The 17,608-nt window shown below is 41.2% G+C and overlaps 1 protein-coding gene across 4 annotated transcripts in view; it reads left to right on the plus strand.

Moving 5' to 3' along the window:
- Positions 1 to 17,608, plus strand: part of RNF157 (ring finger protein 157) — a 311,334-nt gene that overhangs the window by 165,246 nt on the left and 128,480 nt on the right. For all 4 annotated transcript variants that reach the window (XM_053709373.1, XM_053709378.1, XM_053709366.1 and 1 more), the window contains exons 4-5: positions 12,611 to 12,699; positions 15,493 to 15,639. In XM_053709373.1, the coding sequence (XP_053565348.1) occupies positions 12,611 to 12,699; positions 15,493 to 15,639 (236 nt within the window). The remainder of the gene's footprint in view (positions 1 to 12,610; positions 12,700 to 15,492; positions 15,640 to 17,608) is intronic.

Genomic DNA, 17,608 nt, shown 5'->3' on the forward strand with positions numbered 1-17,608 from the left:
TTAATAATATAATTGTGCCAAAAACCTTAGTATAGTTCTAATCAATACATATGAGTTCATACAAAATGATCCAAAACGTTCTGGTGTTAAGACCTTTAGGGAGACTTGTTTGCAAAGAGAATATCCAAAACACTTCTCCTATACTTGATTTACCTTCTCGGTCTCCCATCGTCTCAACACCAGAACGTGATCAATTGCCTGCACTGAAAGCATTCTTGAGTCTGAGTTGTGTGAATCCCTAAAATGACGAGCTCTTGGTGTACTACTTTCAAGACTGAAGAGCCCCAGGGATAGTACTAGTGAGCCATATGTTTTGTTTTCTTTATGCTGTGAGTATATTCTTATTCATTATTTAAAAAAAAAAAAAAAACCTTTTTACCAGAATCTGTTTTGTTCCTGCATATTACTGTAGCAGATGCTGGAATGAGTCAGCTGAGGTACTCAGAACCTTCAGCCACTTGTTAATATCCATGTGAGTATTGTTACAATTCTTCTATTTTGATTTATATCTCACATGTGATACCCTGCTGTGTTGTCCCCAGGACCTTTTTAATGGGTGTACCACCTGGCTGCTTTTACTGACCACCCAGCAAAAATTACCTTTTGGTGATCCTTTGGTCTGAGAAGTGGATGTGGCCGTCTGGACATGCTTGGATCCAATCTAAGGGGTTTGTCCCCTTGATATTTGGATTTATATACATTTGCTTTTGGTTTATTGGTTTGCATTTCAATTTGAGCTTCTGATTATTGGTTATATGCAACTTCAGATAATAAAACATAATGATAAAAATATGTGGAAAGCCTGGCAAGTCCTCATCTCCACCCCCCCCCCCCCCCAAAGAAAATAAAAAAAAATACCAAAAGTGATAAAATCGCTTATTTGTTTTTGGTAATTCAAATAGAACAGATTAGGAGAAAACACATTAGCTTGTAACAGAACAAAATAATTGCAGATGATCATTTGGAAATATGCTTTTAAGGACCATAAACAGTAGAATTTCATTACAGTTACTGATGTAATTCTATTTTTTTTACGATTTTATGATATACGGATATGCCACATGAAAATAGAACAGAGTGCCCATATGAGCAATTTGTGCAATGACTTGATGTTTTGAAAGGTTTATGCTTATTTGTAAGTGGAGTAGTTGATAATGCAAGAAAGCAGACATTCTATTAGTCATACACGTACCTGAATATGTAGGTATGTTGTGAGATATATGCAAATCTATATGTCTCAGCTGTGTATCCCATATCGTGTGCTGCTACAAGTTCAGCCACCGTATTCTCAAGGTCAGAATGTTAGTTGTTGATCTTTATTGAAATTACTTTTTTACATTTGCTAGCGGTCGGTTTTAGGCCAAAAGCAGGATCACAATTAAGACTGAAGATAGGACTAGAATTAGATCTTAAAGGGACAGTAAAGTCCAAATTAAACTTTCAGGATTTAGATAGGGCATGTAATTTTATACATCTTTCCATTTTTACTTTTATCATCAAATTTGCTTTTCTTTCATGTAATTAGCAAGAGTCCATGAGCTAGTGACGTATGGGATATACATTCCTACCAGGAGGGGCAAAGTTTCCCAAACCTCAAAATGCCTATAAATACACCCCTCACCACACCCACAAATCAGTTTTTACAAACTTTGCCTCCTGTGGAGGTGGTGAAGTAAGTTTGTGCTAGATTCTACGTTGATATGCGCTCTGCAACAGGTTGGAGCCCGGTTTTCCTCTCAGCGTGCAGTGAATGTCAGATGGATGTGAAGAGAGTATTGCCTATTTGAATTCAATGATCTCCTTCTACGGGGTCTATTTCATAGGTTCTCTGTTATCGGTCGTAGAGATTCATCTCTTACCTCCCTTTTCAGATCGACGATATACTCTTATATATACCATTACCTCTACTGATTCTCGTTTCAGTACTGGTTTGGCTTTCTACTACATGTAGATGAGTGTCCTGAGTCTTATTTTCTGTGATACTCTAAGCTATGGTTGGGCACTTTTTTATAAAGGTCTAAATATATGTGTTTAAACATTTATTTGCCTTGATTCAGGATGTTCAACGTTCCTTATTTCAGACAGTCAGTTTCATATTTGGGATAATGCATATGAATAAATCATTTTTTCTTACCTTAAAATTTGACTTTTTTCCTGTGGGCTGTTAGGCTCGCGGGGGCTGAAAATGCTTCATTTTATTGTGTCATTCTTGGCGCGGACTTTCTTGTCGCAAAAATTTTCTTGTCATTTCCGGCGTCATACGTGTCGCCGGAAGTTGCGTCATTTTTTTGACGTTTTTTGCGCCAAAAAATGTTGGCGTTACCGGATGTACATTTAGGCGCCAAATAATGAGGGGCGGCTTTTTTGGCGCTAAAAAATTTGAGCGTCATTGTTGTCTCCACAATATTTAAGTCTCATTATTTATTGCTTCTGGTTGCTAGAAGCTTGTTCATTGGCATTTTTTTCCCATTCCTGAAACTGTCATTTAAGGAATTTGATCAATTTTGCTTTATATGTTGTTTTTTCTATTACATATTGCAAGATGTCTCAGATTGACCCTGAATCAGAAGCCACTTCTGGAAAAACGCTTAACTGAGTTTCAGTTCTACCAAAGCTAAGTTCATTTATTTTAAATGTTATAAATGTTTATCTTTAGCTATGGTTTGTAATAAGTTATTATGATATACTTTTACATGCAGAATCCATTAGTGTTTATGCTTTATATATTTCCATTCTTACATCTTATGTACAAGAAATATTTAGAAGATTTATAAGAAATATTTTTCTGATTCTATTTTAAAGGCTTTGTCTGACTTCGTGCCTTCTAATAAAATTTTTAGGTCTTTTTCACTTCTTTTTTAATTATTGAAGTTTCAAATGACCAACAACATACTGATTTATCCTTCTCTGATGATGGTTTTTTCTCTTTCAGAAATTTTCTTCATCAGATATTGACACTAACAAATCTACTTTTTTATTTTTCTATTATTAAAGTACATTTGTTCTTTGTTGAAAAGGTGTTGATTATTTTGGATATTAAGGTAACTAGTTCTTTAAGACTAGCTGACACTATTTCTGCCTATTTATTTCTTCTGTGTTTTCAGAGGTTTTCTTTCCAATTCCCCATTCTAGGGAATGGAATAGGCTGAGAATTTTCTTTTATTGCTTCTTCAAAGGTTTTAAACTATATTCTTTGCCAGCAGTTAAATTCAATTTGGAGGGTTCTCCAATTTATTGGGGCTATCTCTACTTCTACTAATTATGCTATTGTTTCTATAGCAAAATATTATTTATTTTCCTTTAGATAGTTGTATCTTATTTATGGGAAATTATTTAGTTTCAGGTACTTTTCTTGGTCCTGTGATTTATTTGGATATTGCAATTGCTTCATTTTTTCTGTTTACTTTAAGATCAAGTATCAGATTATGATTTATTTTAGCATTGTTAAGGGACAACATTTACTAGACTAGGTGCTGTTGCATTTGTCTTGTTGTTTTGCATTTATTGATTATGCAAGTCCACTGTATTGACTGGTCCTTTAAACTGGACTATCATGCTAATAATTTCATTTGTGTCTTCATTTTATTGAATATTTTCGCAAATGATGGTTAATCTATGTCTTTAGCTATTTTAGCTAGAAGAATTTTGTGATTTTTAAAAAAAAAAATACATATTTCTTTTGTTCTAAGATAATCAATTATTTGTTTTATAATTGGATTCAATTCTTAACTGTTACTCTGATCTTCAAGATTGAGTTCTAAGACTAAAACTTTAAGCTTATACTAGTTTGGTTGTTCTTATTAAGGAACGAATTCCTGAGTTCTTTCCCAAGTAACATGTTTTTAATTGTGGTTCGAAATCAGCTCCCTAATATTGCGATGTACGTGCCGTATTCCAGCTTGGCTGGTAAGGGGCAGGTTAAGACTTCTTTGAAATTTATTTGGTTCTATTTTGTCCAAATTTCTTTGATTTTATTCCAGTAAGGCTAACACTTTCTTTAAGTGTGTTTCTGTCCTATATATTTTGGATACTGTTGAAGCATGGCTGGGCACCCATGGGGTTCAAGCGCTGCTCAGACCTGGAATCTTCTGGGGTATTTCTTCCAGTTCCTTTTTTAGGAACCGGGTTTGGAGTTTTATTCAAACTATTTTGCCTTTTTATGGTCATTGATAGCATTATTTGTTTTCCTTAGATACAATAAATGCATATTTTTGTTTTCATTCAGATTATTTTCTGAGGATGCGGAATCTCATATGATTCACTTGCTCTTCAGGACATAGTTAGAGGATCTTTTTTTCGAAAGCACTTGATTCCTCAAACAAGGGTCACCTTTTTTAGGTTTCCAGATAGTTTGTGTCACTGTCTTTGTCTCTATCAGACAAGGGATAATTCTATTGGGTTCCGTCTGTCGGTACCTTTAGTCTCTATTATTTCCTTCAGTTGCTATATATGCATAGAAGTTTTAGGTCTTATGGCCACAGCATTGGATTTAATTCCCTCTGCTCATTTTCACTAGAAAGAACCTTTCCAGTATTTTATGAGTGTTGTTTCTTCTAGAACATGGTTGGAGGATCAATTTACCAAAAAGTTTGTTGATTCCTCAGATAAGGGTAACCTTTTTAGGTTTCCTGATAGATTCAGTGTCCTTGACTCTGTCTCTGACAGACAATAGACCTCTGAAATTGGTTTCAGCTTGTCGAAACCTTCAGTCTCAATCTTTCCCTTCGGTAGCCTTATGCATGGAAATTCTAGGTCTTATGACTGCTGCATTGGACGCGGTCCCCTTTGCTCGTTTTCACATGCGACTTCTTCAGCTCTGTATGCTGAACCAGTGGTGCAGGGATTATACAAAGATATCTCAATTAATATCTTTGAAACCGATTGTACGACACTCTCTGACGTGGTGGACAGACCACCATCGATTAGTTCAGGGGGCTTCTTTTTGTTCTTCCAACCTGGACTGTGATTTCAACAGATGCAAGTCTGACAGGTTGGGGAGCTGTTTGGGGGTCTCTGACAGCACAAGGGGTTTGGGAATCTCAGGAGGTGAGATTAGCAATCAATATTTTGGAACTCTGTGCAATTTTTCAGAGCTCTTCAGTCATGGCCTCTTCTAAAGAGAGAGTCGTTCATTTGTTTTCAGATGGACAATGTCACAACTGTGGCATATGTCAATCATCAAGGAGGGACTCACAGTCCTCTGGCTATGAAAGAAGTATCTCGAATTCTGGTATGGGCGGAATCCAGCTCCTGTCTAATTTCTGCGGTTCATATCCCAGGTATAGACAATTGGGAAGCGGATTATCTCAGTCGCCAAACGTTACATCCGGGCGAATGGTCTCTTCACCCAGAGGTATTTCTTCAGATTGTTCAAATGTGGGGACTTCCAGAAATAGATCTGATGGCTTCTCATCTAAACAAGAAGCTTCCCAGGTATCTGTCCAGATCCAGGAATCCTCAGGCGGAGGCAGTGGATGCATTGTCACTTCCTTGGAAGTATCATCCTGCCTATATCTTTCCGCCTCTAGTTCTTCTTCCAAGAGTAATTTCCAAGATTCTAAAGGAGTGCTCGTTTGCTCTGCTGGTGGCTCCAGCATGGCCTCACAGGTTTTGGTATGCGCATCTTGTCCGGATGGCCACTTGCCAACCGTGGACTCTTCCGTTAAAACCAGACCTTCTATCACAAGGTCCTTTTTTCCATCAGGATCTCAAATCCTTAAATTTGAAGGTATGGAGATTGAACGCTTGATTCTCAGTCATAGAGGTTTCTCTGACTCTCTGATTAATACTATGTTACAGGCTCGTAAATCTGTATCTAGGAATATATATTATCGAGTCTGGAAGATTTACATTTCTTGGTGTTTTTCTCATCATTTTTCTTGGCATTCTTTTAGAATTCCTAGAATTTTACAGTTTCTTCAGGATGGTTTGGATAAAGGTTTGTCTGCAAGTTCCTTGAAAGGACAAATCTCTGCTCTTTCTGTTCTTTTTCACAGAAAGATTGCTAGTCTTCCTGATATTCATTGTTTTATACAAGCTTTGGTTCGTATAAAACCTGTTAAGTCAATTTCTCCTCCAAGTTTGAATTTGGTTCTGGGGGCTCTTCAAGCTCCTCCGTTTGAACTTATGCATTCGCTGGACATTAAATTACTTTCTTGGAAAGTTTTGTTTCTTTTGGCCATCTCTTCTGCTAGAAGAGTTTCTGATTTATCTGCTCTTTCTTGTGAGTCTCCTTTTCTGGTTTTTCATCAGGATAAGGCGGTGTTGCGAACTTCTTTTAATTTTTACCTAAGGTTGTGAATTCTAACAACATTAGTAGAGAAATTGTGGTTCCTTCATTGTGTCCTAATCCTAAGAATTCTAAGGAAAGATCGTTGCATTCTTTGGATGTAGTTAGAGCTTTGAAATATTATGTTGAAGCTACTAAAAATTTCCGAAAGACTTCTAGTCTATTTGTTATCTTTTCCGGTTCTAGGAAAGGTCAGAAGGCCTCTGCCATTTCTTTGGCGTCTTGGTTAAAGTCTTTGATTCATCATGCTTATGTCGAGTCGGGTAAAACTCCGCCTCAAAGGATTACAGCTCATTCTACTAGGTCAGTTTCTACTTCCTGGGCGTTTAGGAATGAAGCTTCGGTTGATCAGATTTGCAAAGCAGCAACTTGGTCTTTGCATACTTTTACTAAATTCTACCATTTTTGATGTGTTTTCTTCTTCTGAAGCAGTTTTTGGTAGAAAAGTACTTCAGGCAGCTGTTTCAGTTTGATTCTTCTGCTTATAATTTCAGTTTTTTTCATTATAAGATTTAAACTTTATTTTGGGTGTGGATTATTTTCAGCGGAATTGGCTGTCTTTATTTTATCCCTCCCTCTCTAGTGACTCTTGCGTGGAAGATCCACATCTTGGGTATTCATTATCCCATACGTCACTAGCTCATGGACTCTTACTAATTACATGAAAGAAAACATAATTTATGTAAGAACTTACCTGATAAATTAATTTCTTTCATATTAGCAAGAGTCCATGAGGCCCACCCTTTTTTGAGGTGGTTATGATTTTTTTGTGTAAAGCACAATTATTCCAATTCCTTATTTTTTATGCTTTCGCACTTTTGTCTTATCACCCCACTTCTTGGCTATGCGTTAAACTGATTTGTGGGTGTGGTGAGGGGTGTATTTATAGGCATTTTGAGGTTTGGGAAACTTTGCCCCTCCTGGTAGGAATGTATATCCCATACGTCACTAGCTCATGGACTCTTGCTAATATGAAAGAAATGAATTTATCAGGTAAGTTCTTACATAAATTATGTTTTTTCTCTTGGTATTCTTAGTAGAAAGCTAAACCTACCTCCTACCTACCTACCTCCACTCCCTGGGGATGGATCTGCTGCTGGGGAGGAAGGTCGGCTACCTCCGCTCCCTGCAAATGGCTCTGCCGCTGGGGAGTGAGATAGGCTGTCTCCTCTCCCAGGAAGGGGTTCTGTCACTGGGGAGCGGGGTCGGCTAACTCCACTCCCTTGGGGTGGCTCTGCCGCTGGGGAGAGAGACCAGCTATCTTCTCTCCTAGAAACTGGCTCTGCAGCTGGGGAGGGAGGTTGGCTATCTCCGCTCCCTGGGGATGGCTCTGCCGCTGGGGAAAAAGACCGGCTGTCTCCTCTCCTTGGAACTGCAGAGATGTCACCTGTGCAGGGCAGAGATCAGCAGTGCTCTGTCCTGTTGCTATCTCTTCTGCTGGTGTGACTCCTTCGTCCAAGACCATAAGCTCTGAGCCAGGCTGCTGATCGAGATCTAGCAGCTCTTGGTAGCTCATTCCCGGTCGCCACTCCTCTAAGGAAAAGTCAATTAGATCCACAATCTCTGGGTCCTGGATCCGGGGAGAGAGGTAGACTACCTCCTCTCCCTGGGACTCCAGAGATGTCACAGGTGTAGGGCAGAAGTCATCGGCTCTCTGCTCAGTTGCCAGTGCTTCTGCCGGGGTGGCTTCCTTGTCCAAGACCATAAGATCGGGCCCGAGATCTAGCAGCTCTTGGTAGCTCATTCCTGGTGGCCACTCATCTGAGAAAGTCCAATACATCCCCCGATCACTGTACCATAGCTCCCTGAAGACTCTGTGGCATGCTGCTGAACGAGATCTAGCAGCCTCTTCTATGCCTTTTCCAGCGCCCATTCGTGGGCAGCTAGGTAATCCAGATCGTATAGCAGCCAGGGTACCCCCGAGAGATTCAGCAGTCTCTCTCGGTACCAACTAATGTCCTCCAATCTCCGCTTCACTTCCCAAGTCTGGGTCCACTGCCAGCTTTATAAATAGTAATCCAGGGCCGCCAAAGGCCTCTGTAGGATCATCCGTCTCCATATCTGGACATACCTGGACCGCATACCACCGTAGTGCCCGGTACCCTACCCCTACCTCCATTTCTGTCTGGACCAGTGTCAGGGTGCCAGGAATCAGACTGAGACGAGAAGTGCAAAAATTATCACACCTTTATAAATAGCAAAAAATAATAAAAAGTCCACAAGTCAAATAACAAGCAGGAGTCAAAACCAGAGCTGGTAGTCAGACGAGCCGATTCAGGAGCCAAAGCGAATAGTCAGACGAGCCGGAATCAGGAACAAGGAAAACAGCAGAGTCAGGAACAAGCCAGGGATCAGGAACCAGGAAGGACGTCAGGCAGCCAGGTAATACACAGGAACTCTCACAAACAGTTCTGAGACAACGCAAAGGCAAAGCATACTGAACAGAGGCCCTTTAAATAATAAGTGATGACATCACAATTCTGAGACTGCATCCTGTCTCACACAGATGATGCACACCAGTATGGCCATAAAAGGAAGTGCAGGAAATGAGCAGCATCCCCCACAATGCACAATAGTCAGCAAGAGAGGTGAGTAAAATGGCTGCCAGCAGCACATGGCAAACAAAACAGGGAAAAAACCCTGACAACCAGTCCATCTAATTCATATAGCCCCTTGGCTGCTTTCCCAGGAAAAGCTCTTGTGAGTTCAGCTGGAGCCAGTTCCTCGGCGGTGGGAGGACCTTTCTATAACAGTCCTGCTCCTGTTGAAGAACCTCCCACCAGATTTGCCGGCGGATAATGTCCCTCCATTTCAGCTCATCCTGTTCAGAACCAGGATCGTCCAGCTGGGCCAGCGCATCTCACTCTCCATAGGAACTTGGCTTCCATATTTGCAGGCTACTGTGGTGCTTCTCCTCTGTTAGCAGGAACCGTGTGGAAGAAGTAGATCCCACCTCTGCCACCATTGTGATGGATACCGGCTACCCTGACTGGGTAGCTCCGCCAAAGGGTCCTGCTTCCTCCCCAGAACCTGCCACTGTATAGCTGGAAAGTGATTATAGCAAGTAGCCCACCCAAATAACCAGACAAGACCTTTATTCAGGTGAAACAAGAACTGACTTTATTGGGAAACGCACTCTGCTTATATACACACAGAAAGGGTCTTATCCGACTCCCAGATCTCCTGCCATTCTCACCCTTACAGGCAGTTCGGCACCTCCATAGGATCCACAGTCCCATAGAGTCCCCACAGTACTTAGGTTGCGGTTTCGGGGTGATCCCGGGGGCATTTCCAGGGTGTTATCCCCAGATGCCACAGTCCAAAAAGCGTCATGAACCGTTACTGGGGACTGGAGTTACAGCCTGGTAAAGATGTGGAGGTGGGAGTGTTCAAAACCCATGGTTCCCAAGGGAGATCCTTTCCGGCGATCACCCCACCTCTGGTCCTCCCTAGTAGCTACCAATCCCCAAAAGAGCAGAGCTCTGGGGCAAGGGGCCGCTGGAGCATCCTGGGGGAAAAGGTTAGCGGGTATCTGGTGGGGAGGGGTTAGACTGTCAGAGATCAGCTTGCGGCTGGCAGCCAGTTCCAAGAGCCCGGCCAGCCGAGAAGGGTTTTCCCGGTCAGGGATCAGCTCTTTTGTGAGGAGGTACAAACAATAAAGTAGCAATATTAAGAGTCTGGGAGATCCTGTAAGCCCTGAGAAGGCCAAATCCATTGTAAAAGGGTATCCATGACAGATATTTTATATATAATTTGATATTTTATAGTGTGATTTTTCTTATCCTTAACTAACTCAGTGTGACGTGACTAGGGACATTGTGTATATATGTAACTCATTGTAACATGACTAAGAGACATTGTGTATATATGTAACATGACTGAGACATTGTGTATATATGTAACTCACTGTAACATGACTAAGACATTGTGTATATATTTAACTCAGCTGTAATATAATTATACCAGATGCCTTGTGTATATATGTAACATGACTGAGACATTGTGTATATATGTAACTCACTGTAACATGACTAAGAGACATTGTGTATATATGTAACTCAGTGTAACATGACTAAGAGACATTGTGTATATATGTAACTCAGTGTAACGTGACTAAGAGACATTGTGTATATATATATAACTCACTGTAACATGACTAAGACATTGTTTATATATGTAACTCAGTGTAACATGACTAAGAGACATTGTGTATATATGTAACTCAGTGTAACGTGACTAAGAGACATTGTGTATATATATAACTCACTGTAACATGACTAAGAGACATTGTGTATATATGTAACTCAGTGTAACATGACTAAGAGACATTGTGTATGTATGTAACTCACTGTAACATAACTAAGACATTGTGTATATATGTAACTCACTGTAACGTGACTAAGACATTGTGTATATATGTAACTCACTGTAACGTGACTAAGAGACATTGTGTATATATGTAACTCAGTGTAACATGACTGAGACATTGTGTATATATGTAACTCACTGTAACATGACTAAGAGACATTGTGTATATATGTAACTCAATGTAACATGACTAAGAGACATTGTGTATGTATGTAACTCACTGTAACATAACTAAGACATTGTGTATGTATGTAACTCACTGTAACATGACTAAGAGACATTGTGTATATATGTAACTCAGTGTAACATGACTAAGACATTGTGTATATATGTAACTCAGTGTAACATGACTGAGACATTGTGTATATATGTAACTCAGTGTAACATGACTAAGACATTGTGTATATATGTAACTCACTGTAACATGACAGACATTGTGTATATATGTAACTCACTGTAACGTGACTAAGAGACATTGTGTATATATGTAACTCAGTGTAACGTGACTAAGAGACATTGTGTATATATGTAACTCAGTGTAACATTACTAAGAGACATTGTGTATATATGTAACTCAGTGTAACGTGACTAAGAGACATTGTGTATATATATAACTCACTGTAACATGACTAAGAGACATTGTGTATGTATGTAACTCAGTGTAACGTGACTAAGAGACATTATGTATATATGTAACTCAGTGTAACATGACTGAGACATTGTGTATATATGTAACTCAGTGTAACGTGACTAAGAGACATTATGTATGTATGTAACTCACTGTAACATAACTAAGACATTGTGTATATATGTAACTCACTGTAACATGACTAAGAGACATTGTGTATGTATGTAACTCACTGTAACATGACTGAGACATTGTGTATATATGTAACTCACTGTAACATGACTAAGAGACATTGTGTATATATGTAACTCACTGTAACATGACTAAGAGACATTGTGTATATATGTAACTCACTGTAACATAACTAAGACATTGTGTATATATGTAACTCACTGTAACATAACTAAGACATTGTGTATATATGTAACTCATTGTAACATGACTAAGACATTGTGTATATATTTAACTCAGCTGTAATATAATTATACCAGATGCCTTGGCTCTTAGAATTACCTCTTGCTTATTTTTCAGATATTTTTGTTAAATAAAGAAATGTGTAGCTAGTTCAGCAATTATCTGACTGACTGAAGTATGAAAGAGAGGTCATTTTATTCACCTTTATTGCAGTTTCAGACTTTAATGTAAACTAGAAACCAATAACACACAAAGCTTGTTCATAATAAATAAAACACAATCTTGATAGAAATTATTAACTTTTATCAGGTATCTAAATATTCTCTCCTGAACAGCTTTTGAGTTATAAAACCAAATAGTTGGATAGCACTTTAGTTTACATCCCCCTCCTCCCCCATCTCTTCTCTAGACAGTGGGTCTCCCCATAACAGTTGGTGATGGGCATTTTAGTTCCTATCTCTTAGGTGCTAGACTATTTCTGCATAACTGTTACCTACTGAAGTTAAAATGACAGTGGGTGAGTCTAGAAAGGGTCTCAGGTGTAATGTTCTCTGCTAACATAGTGTTAGTCTGCATGAAGGAGTCCCTAGTAAGGGTCATAAGGGAGAAGGGAAGGTTGCAAACAGAAATATAGGGAGGTAGGCAGGCAGCTGGGGTTTATTCATTTATTTTATCTTTAAAACTGTTTTCTTTATTGCCGTAGTGAGAACCTTGAGCTCATACCCTCTTGTCCTATGATGTGTCTGCCATTTGCTTCCTTTCTACACTCTTGAATATCACAAAGAAGGGTGTGTTCTCTTATAAGCTATTAATTATATTGAGGGTGAGGGGGTTAGACTTGATCCATTATATATTGGTATATCATGTTAGTTATATACAAGACATGACATTTGCTCTGTGTCTTGTTACAGTTCCCGTATGCTGCCCCTTCACCGCAGGAGCCAGTAAAGACGCTGCGCAGCCTTATCAACATCCGTAAGGACACGCTTCGCCTTGTCAGGTAACTGAAGACTGATTGCTTTTCACCATCACAGAATTTCCTACAATGTCATTTCTTTTCTGACAGAGACCTCTAAACTTATAGAGGAGGTAGAGGAAGATTTCATGTGCTGTCCTTTCCCTAGCAGTGGCAGAGGCCCCCTGTGCTCTCCTTATCCTAGCAGTGACAGAGGCCCCCTGTGCTCTCCTTATCCTAGCAGTGACAGAGGCCCCCTGTGCTCTCCTTACCCTAGCAGTGACAGAGGCCCCCTCTGCTGTCCTTTCCCTAGCAATGACAAAGGCCCCTGTGCTCTCCTTACCCTAGCAGTGACAGAGGCTCCCTGTGCTCTCCTTACCCTAGCAGTGACAGAGGCCCCCTGTGCTCTCCTTACCCTAGCAGTGACAGAGGCCCCCTCTGCTGTCCTTTCCCTAGCAATGACAAAGGCCCCTGTGCTCTCCTTACCCTAGCAGTGACAGAGGCTCCCTGTGCTCTCCTTACCCTAGCAGTGACAGAGGCCCCCTCTGCTGTCCTTTCCCTAGCAATGACAAAGGCCCCTGTGCTCTCCTTACCCTAGCAGTGGCAGAGGCCCCCTGTGCTCTCCTTACCCTAGCAGTGACAGAGGCCCCCTCTGCTGTCCTTTCCCTAGCAATGACAAAGGCCCCTGTGCTCATCCTTACCCTAGCAGTGATAGAGGCCCCCTGTGCTGTCCTTACTTTAGCAGTGACAGAGGCCCACTGTGGGCCCCCTGTGCTGTCCTTACCCTAGCAGTGACAGAGGCCCCCTGTGCTGTCCTTTCCCTAGCAGTGACAGAGGCCCCCTGTGCTGTCCTTTCCCTAGCAGTGACAGAGGCCCCCTGTGCTGTCCTTTCCCTAGCAGTGACAGAGGCCCCCTGTGCTGTCCTTTCCCTAGCAGTGACAGAGGCCCCCTGTGCTGTCCTTTCCCTAGCAGTGACAGAGGCCCCCTGTGCTGTCCTTTCCCTAGCAGTGAAAGAGGCCTCCTGTGCTGTCCTTACCATAGCAGTGACAGAGGCCCCCTGTGCTGGCCTTGCCCTAGCAGTGACAGAGGCCCCCTGTGCTGGCCTTGCCCTAGCAGTGACAGAGGCCCCCTGTGCTGGCCTTGCCCTAGCAGTGACAGAGGCCCCCTGTGCTGGCCTTGCCCTAGCAGTGACAGAGGCCCCCTGTGCTGGCCTTGCCCTAGCAGTGACAGAGGCCCCCTGTGCTGGCCTTGCCCTAGCAGTGACAGAGGCATTCTTACTGTGGGTTTTTATTGCAGTATAAATAAGCTTGTTAAATATGTAGCTGTAAATTATATTTTCTCCAACATTGGTGTGTCCGGTTCACGGCGTCATCCATTACTTGTGGGAATATTCTCTTCCCCAACAGGAAATGGCAAAGAGCACAGCAAAAGCTGTCCATATAGCCCCTCCTCAGGCTCCGCCCCCCAGTCATTCTCTTTGCCGCTCTGAACAAGTAGCATCTCCACAGAGATGGTGAAGAGTATGTGGTGTTTAGATGTAGTCCGTGCTTTAAAGTTCTATTTAGAAGCAACAAAGGATTTTAGACAAACCTCATCTTTGTTTGTCGTTTACTCTGGTAAGAGGAGAGGACAAAAAGCTACTGCTACCTCTCTTTCTTTCTGGCTGAAAAGCATTATCCGATTGGCTTATGAGACTGCCGGACGGCAGCCTCCTGAACGAATCACAGATCACTCCACTAGGGCTGTGGCTTCCACATGGGCCTTCAAGAACGAGGCTTCTGTTGATCAGATATGTAAGGCAGCGACTTGGTCTTCTCTGCACACTTTTGCCAAATTCTACAAATTTGATACTTTTGCTTCTTCGGAGGCTGTTTTTGGGAGAAAGGTTTTGCAAGCCGTGGTGCCTTCCGTTTAGGTAACCTGATTTGCTCCCTCCCTTCATCCGTGTCCTAAAGCTTTGGTATTGGTTCCCACAAGTAATGGATGACGCCGTGGACCGGGCACACCAATGTTGGAGAAAACAGAATTTATGCTTACCTGATAAATTACTTTATCCAACGGTGTGTCCGGTCCACGGCCCGCCCTGGTTTTTTTAATCAGGTTTGAACAATTTTTTTCTCTATACACTACAGTCACCACGGCACCCTATAGTTTCTCCTTTTTTTCTCCTAACCGTCGGTCGAATGACTGGGGGGCGGAGCCTGAGGAGGGGCTATATGGACAGCTTTTGCTGTGCTCTTTGCCATTTCCTGTTGGGGAAGAGAATATTTCCACAAGTAATGGATGATGCCGTGGACCGGACACACCGTTGGAGAAAGTAATTTATCAGGTAAGCATATATTCTGTTATCTATATGCATTTTCAGCAGATAAAAGTTTATTAAGCTATTACATTTAGATTTAATTCGGAACAATTTGTTTTTATCCATGGTCACACCATGACCAAGTATGATGTAAGGAAACTGAAACAGGGAGATAAAGAGTGCGTGAAGAGCGTATGTGAGTGACACCCAAAGCAATGTTCACACCTTTACGTGTGGTTTATTGAGTAAAGGAAAGTGTGAGGAGCATCTATTGTTTTTGTAATATGCTATGCTAGCGCCCTCTTGTGTCTTTTTTGTTTTATAGTCACGTAGGTGAGTTCTTGTTAGCAGTGGGACATCCAATTAGGAGCAGCAAAGATATGTATTTCAGTGATTTTAGATATTAAAATTGATTTATTTAGTTTAAGATTTAAGACTACTTGGTGAAAACCATTCTGCTCTGAAGCTTTTTCCTATAAACTCTGCAGTAGATGCCTCCTGACAAAACCCACGAAATGTAATGCTTTCTTCTCCAGGTGCACAGAGGAGGTCAAGACCTGCGGGGTGGAAGGCAGCCGCCCTAAGGTGCATTACAACGTGGAGTTCACCTTTGACTCAGATGCTAGAGTTGCGATCACTATCTACTATCAAGCAGCGGAGGAGTTCCAGGGAGGCATTGCCAGGTGTGTAAACTGAGACAGTAATGCAATGAACAGTGGATTAAATGGAACAGAATAGACCGGACTGTCCTTTAATAAACCTGAGGGTGGGGACAGCTCCTTTGCTTATACTTGTCACAAAATTAACTCCCAGTTGCATGAAATATTATTAACTAACTAGTGGTTAGATAAGTCAGCCTGTAGAAGGATAGTTAAATGGAAACATTGTTACCGGAGTAAAGGGGCAAGAAGGATCCTTTGGGGTCAGTATTATGTCCAGTTCTTTCAATATATTTATCAGTGTCTCAGGATTAAAGAGTAGCAAACCAATCTGTTATATTAATTATATCTAAATACCATTCACTTGCTTTACACAGGTACTTGTATAGAAGGAACGTACAGTTAAGTGGCAACTGAAATGGAGCATAATGTAGAGATTTGTGTAGACAACTCAATAAGAAGACAGTTCACTGCTATTATACATTAGGTATCTGACATGGCCTATCTCATATTCTTATAGCTTTATCTTTTTATATGGCTTATCAAACCTGAACTCTCTCTATTTGTGTATCTATATGTCTATTTATTTATTTGTCTCTATTTGAGTATCTATCACTGCAGACGTATTATGCACAGATAAAGAAAGGAGCATTTGACCTCATTCTGTTTGGTTTCCTACTGCGGGAAGGGTCAAAGCCATCAATTATTTAAGGGCTGCTGGAGGGGCCTTTGTGTCGCCTAACTCTTTCCTTTGCGATAGGGACATGGTACACTTTGAGATTGTAATAGAAATGTTTAGTTAGGTACTGTCCTGGTTTATTTTGTCCCCTCTTGCTGTAATCTAACAACAAAGTGATGGTTTTCCAATTATGAGAAAAGGAAGAGCACAATGCAGACCTCACAAGCCAAACACAACCACATGACTGGCCCTAATTTGCCTCAACATAGGTTAGATAAAATATTGCAAATCAACACAAGTTTTACTAAGAGAATGACGGTGGCTGTCTTGTATACTCCCGTAATAAGTCCAGATTGGTTCCTGCAAATAAGATGGGGGATATGGCCAATAAATATAATTGCAGGAAACGTTAATTGAAAGACTAGTGAAACGACGTTTGAATATATATCTCTTTGTTGTGCTTTGTTTTTCCTGCAAGATGGTTAGAACAAGCCTGAGAGCTGTTTCCTGAGGGAAAATATTCCTCCTTTCATGAAAACTTGTGTGTAAATCATCCTATGAATGTGTTTTAAGAAAAGAATCCCGAGCCAAGTCTGCTATTGCCTGATGCAGAGACCTTTAGGATAAAGCTGTTTCACAGAACATTCAGATTTTCTCATACATGTTTAAATTTCTTTCATCAGATGGTGAGAGTACACAAGTTATCACATATGGGAAATTCCCCCTCCTGACCACTAGGAGGAGGCAAAACACCCTAACACGCAAGAGCTTTACATTTCTCCCACTTCCCATGATCCTCAGTAATTTTCTTTTGCTCCCTTGAAGAGCAGCTGCCACTTATTTGGCCTTTTGTAATGGAGGTTATATTGATAAGATTTGTAAGGCAGCTACTTGGTCTTCTTTGCACACTTTTTTGAAGTTTTATCACTTTGATGTGTGCCTCTTGTGAGGCTGCTTTTGGCAGGGACGTTCTGTCAGCCGCAGTACCTAATCTGTAACGTCCTGCCTTCACTGTTTGTTCCCCCTATTTCCTTCTTAATACAGGGAGAGTCCACAGCTGCATTCCTTACTTGTCGGAAATACTGAACCTGGCCACCAGGAGGAGGCAAAGACACCCCAGCCAAAGGCTTAAATACCTCCCCCACTTCCCTCATCCCCCAGTCATTCTTTGCCTTTCATCACAGGAAGTTGGCAGAGAAGTGTCAGAAGATTTTGGAGCAGTTCCTTAGAAAGGGTACCTGCCCTTTGATACGGGACTGGAGTTTTAAGTAGTCTTGTCAGCCTCTCAGTGAGAGCATTGATGAAAGTTAGTCT

Source organism: Bombina bombina, chromosome 1 (assembly GCF_027579735.1).
Source record: "Bombina bombina isolate aBomBom1 chromosome 1, aBomBom1.pri, whole genome shotgun sequence".
Lineage (NCBI taxonomy): Eukaryota > Metazoa > Chordata > Amphibia > Anura > Bombinatoridae > Bombina > Bombina bombina.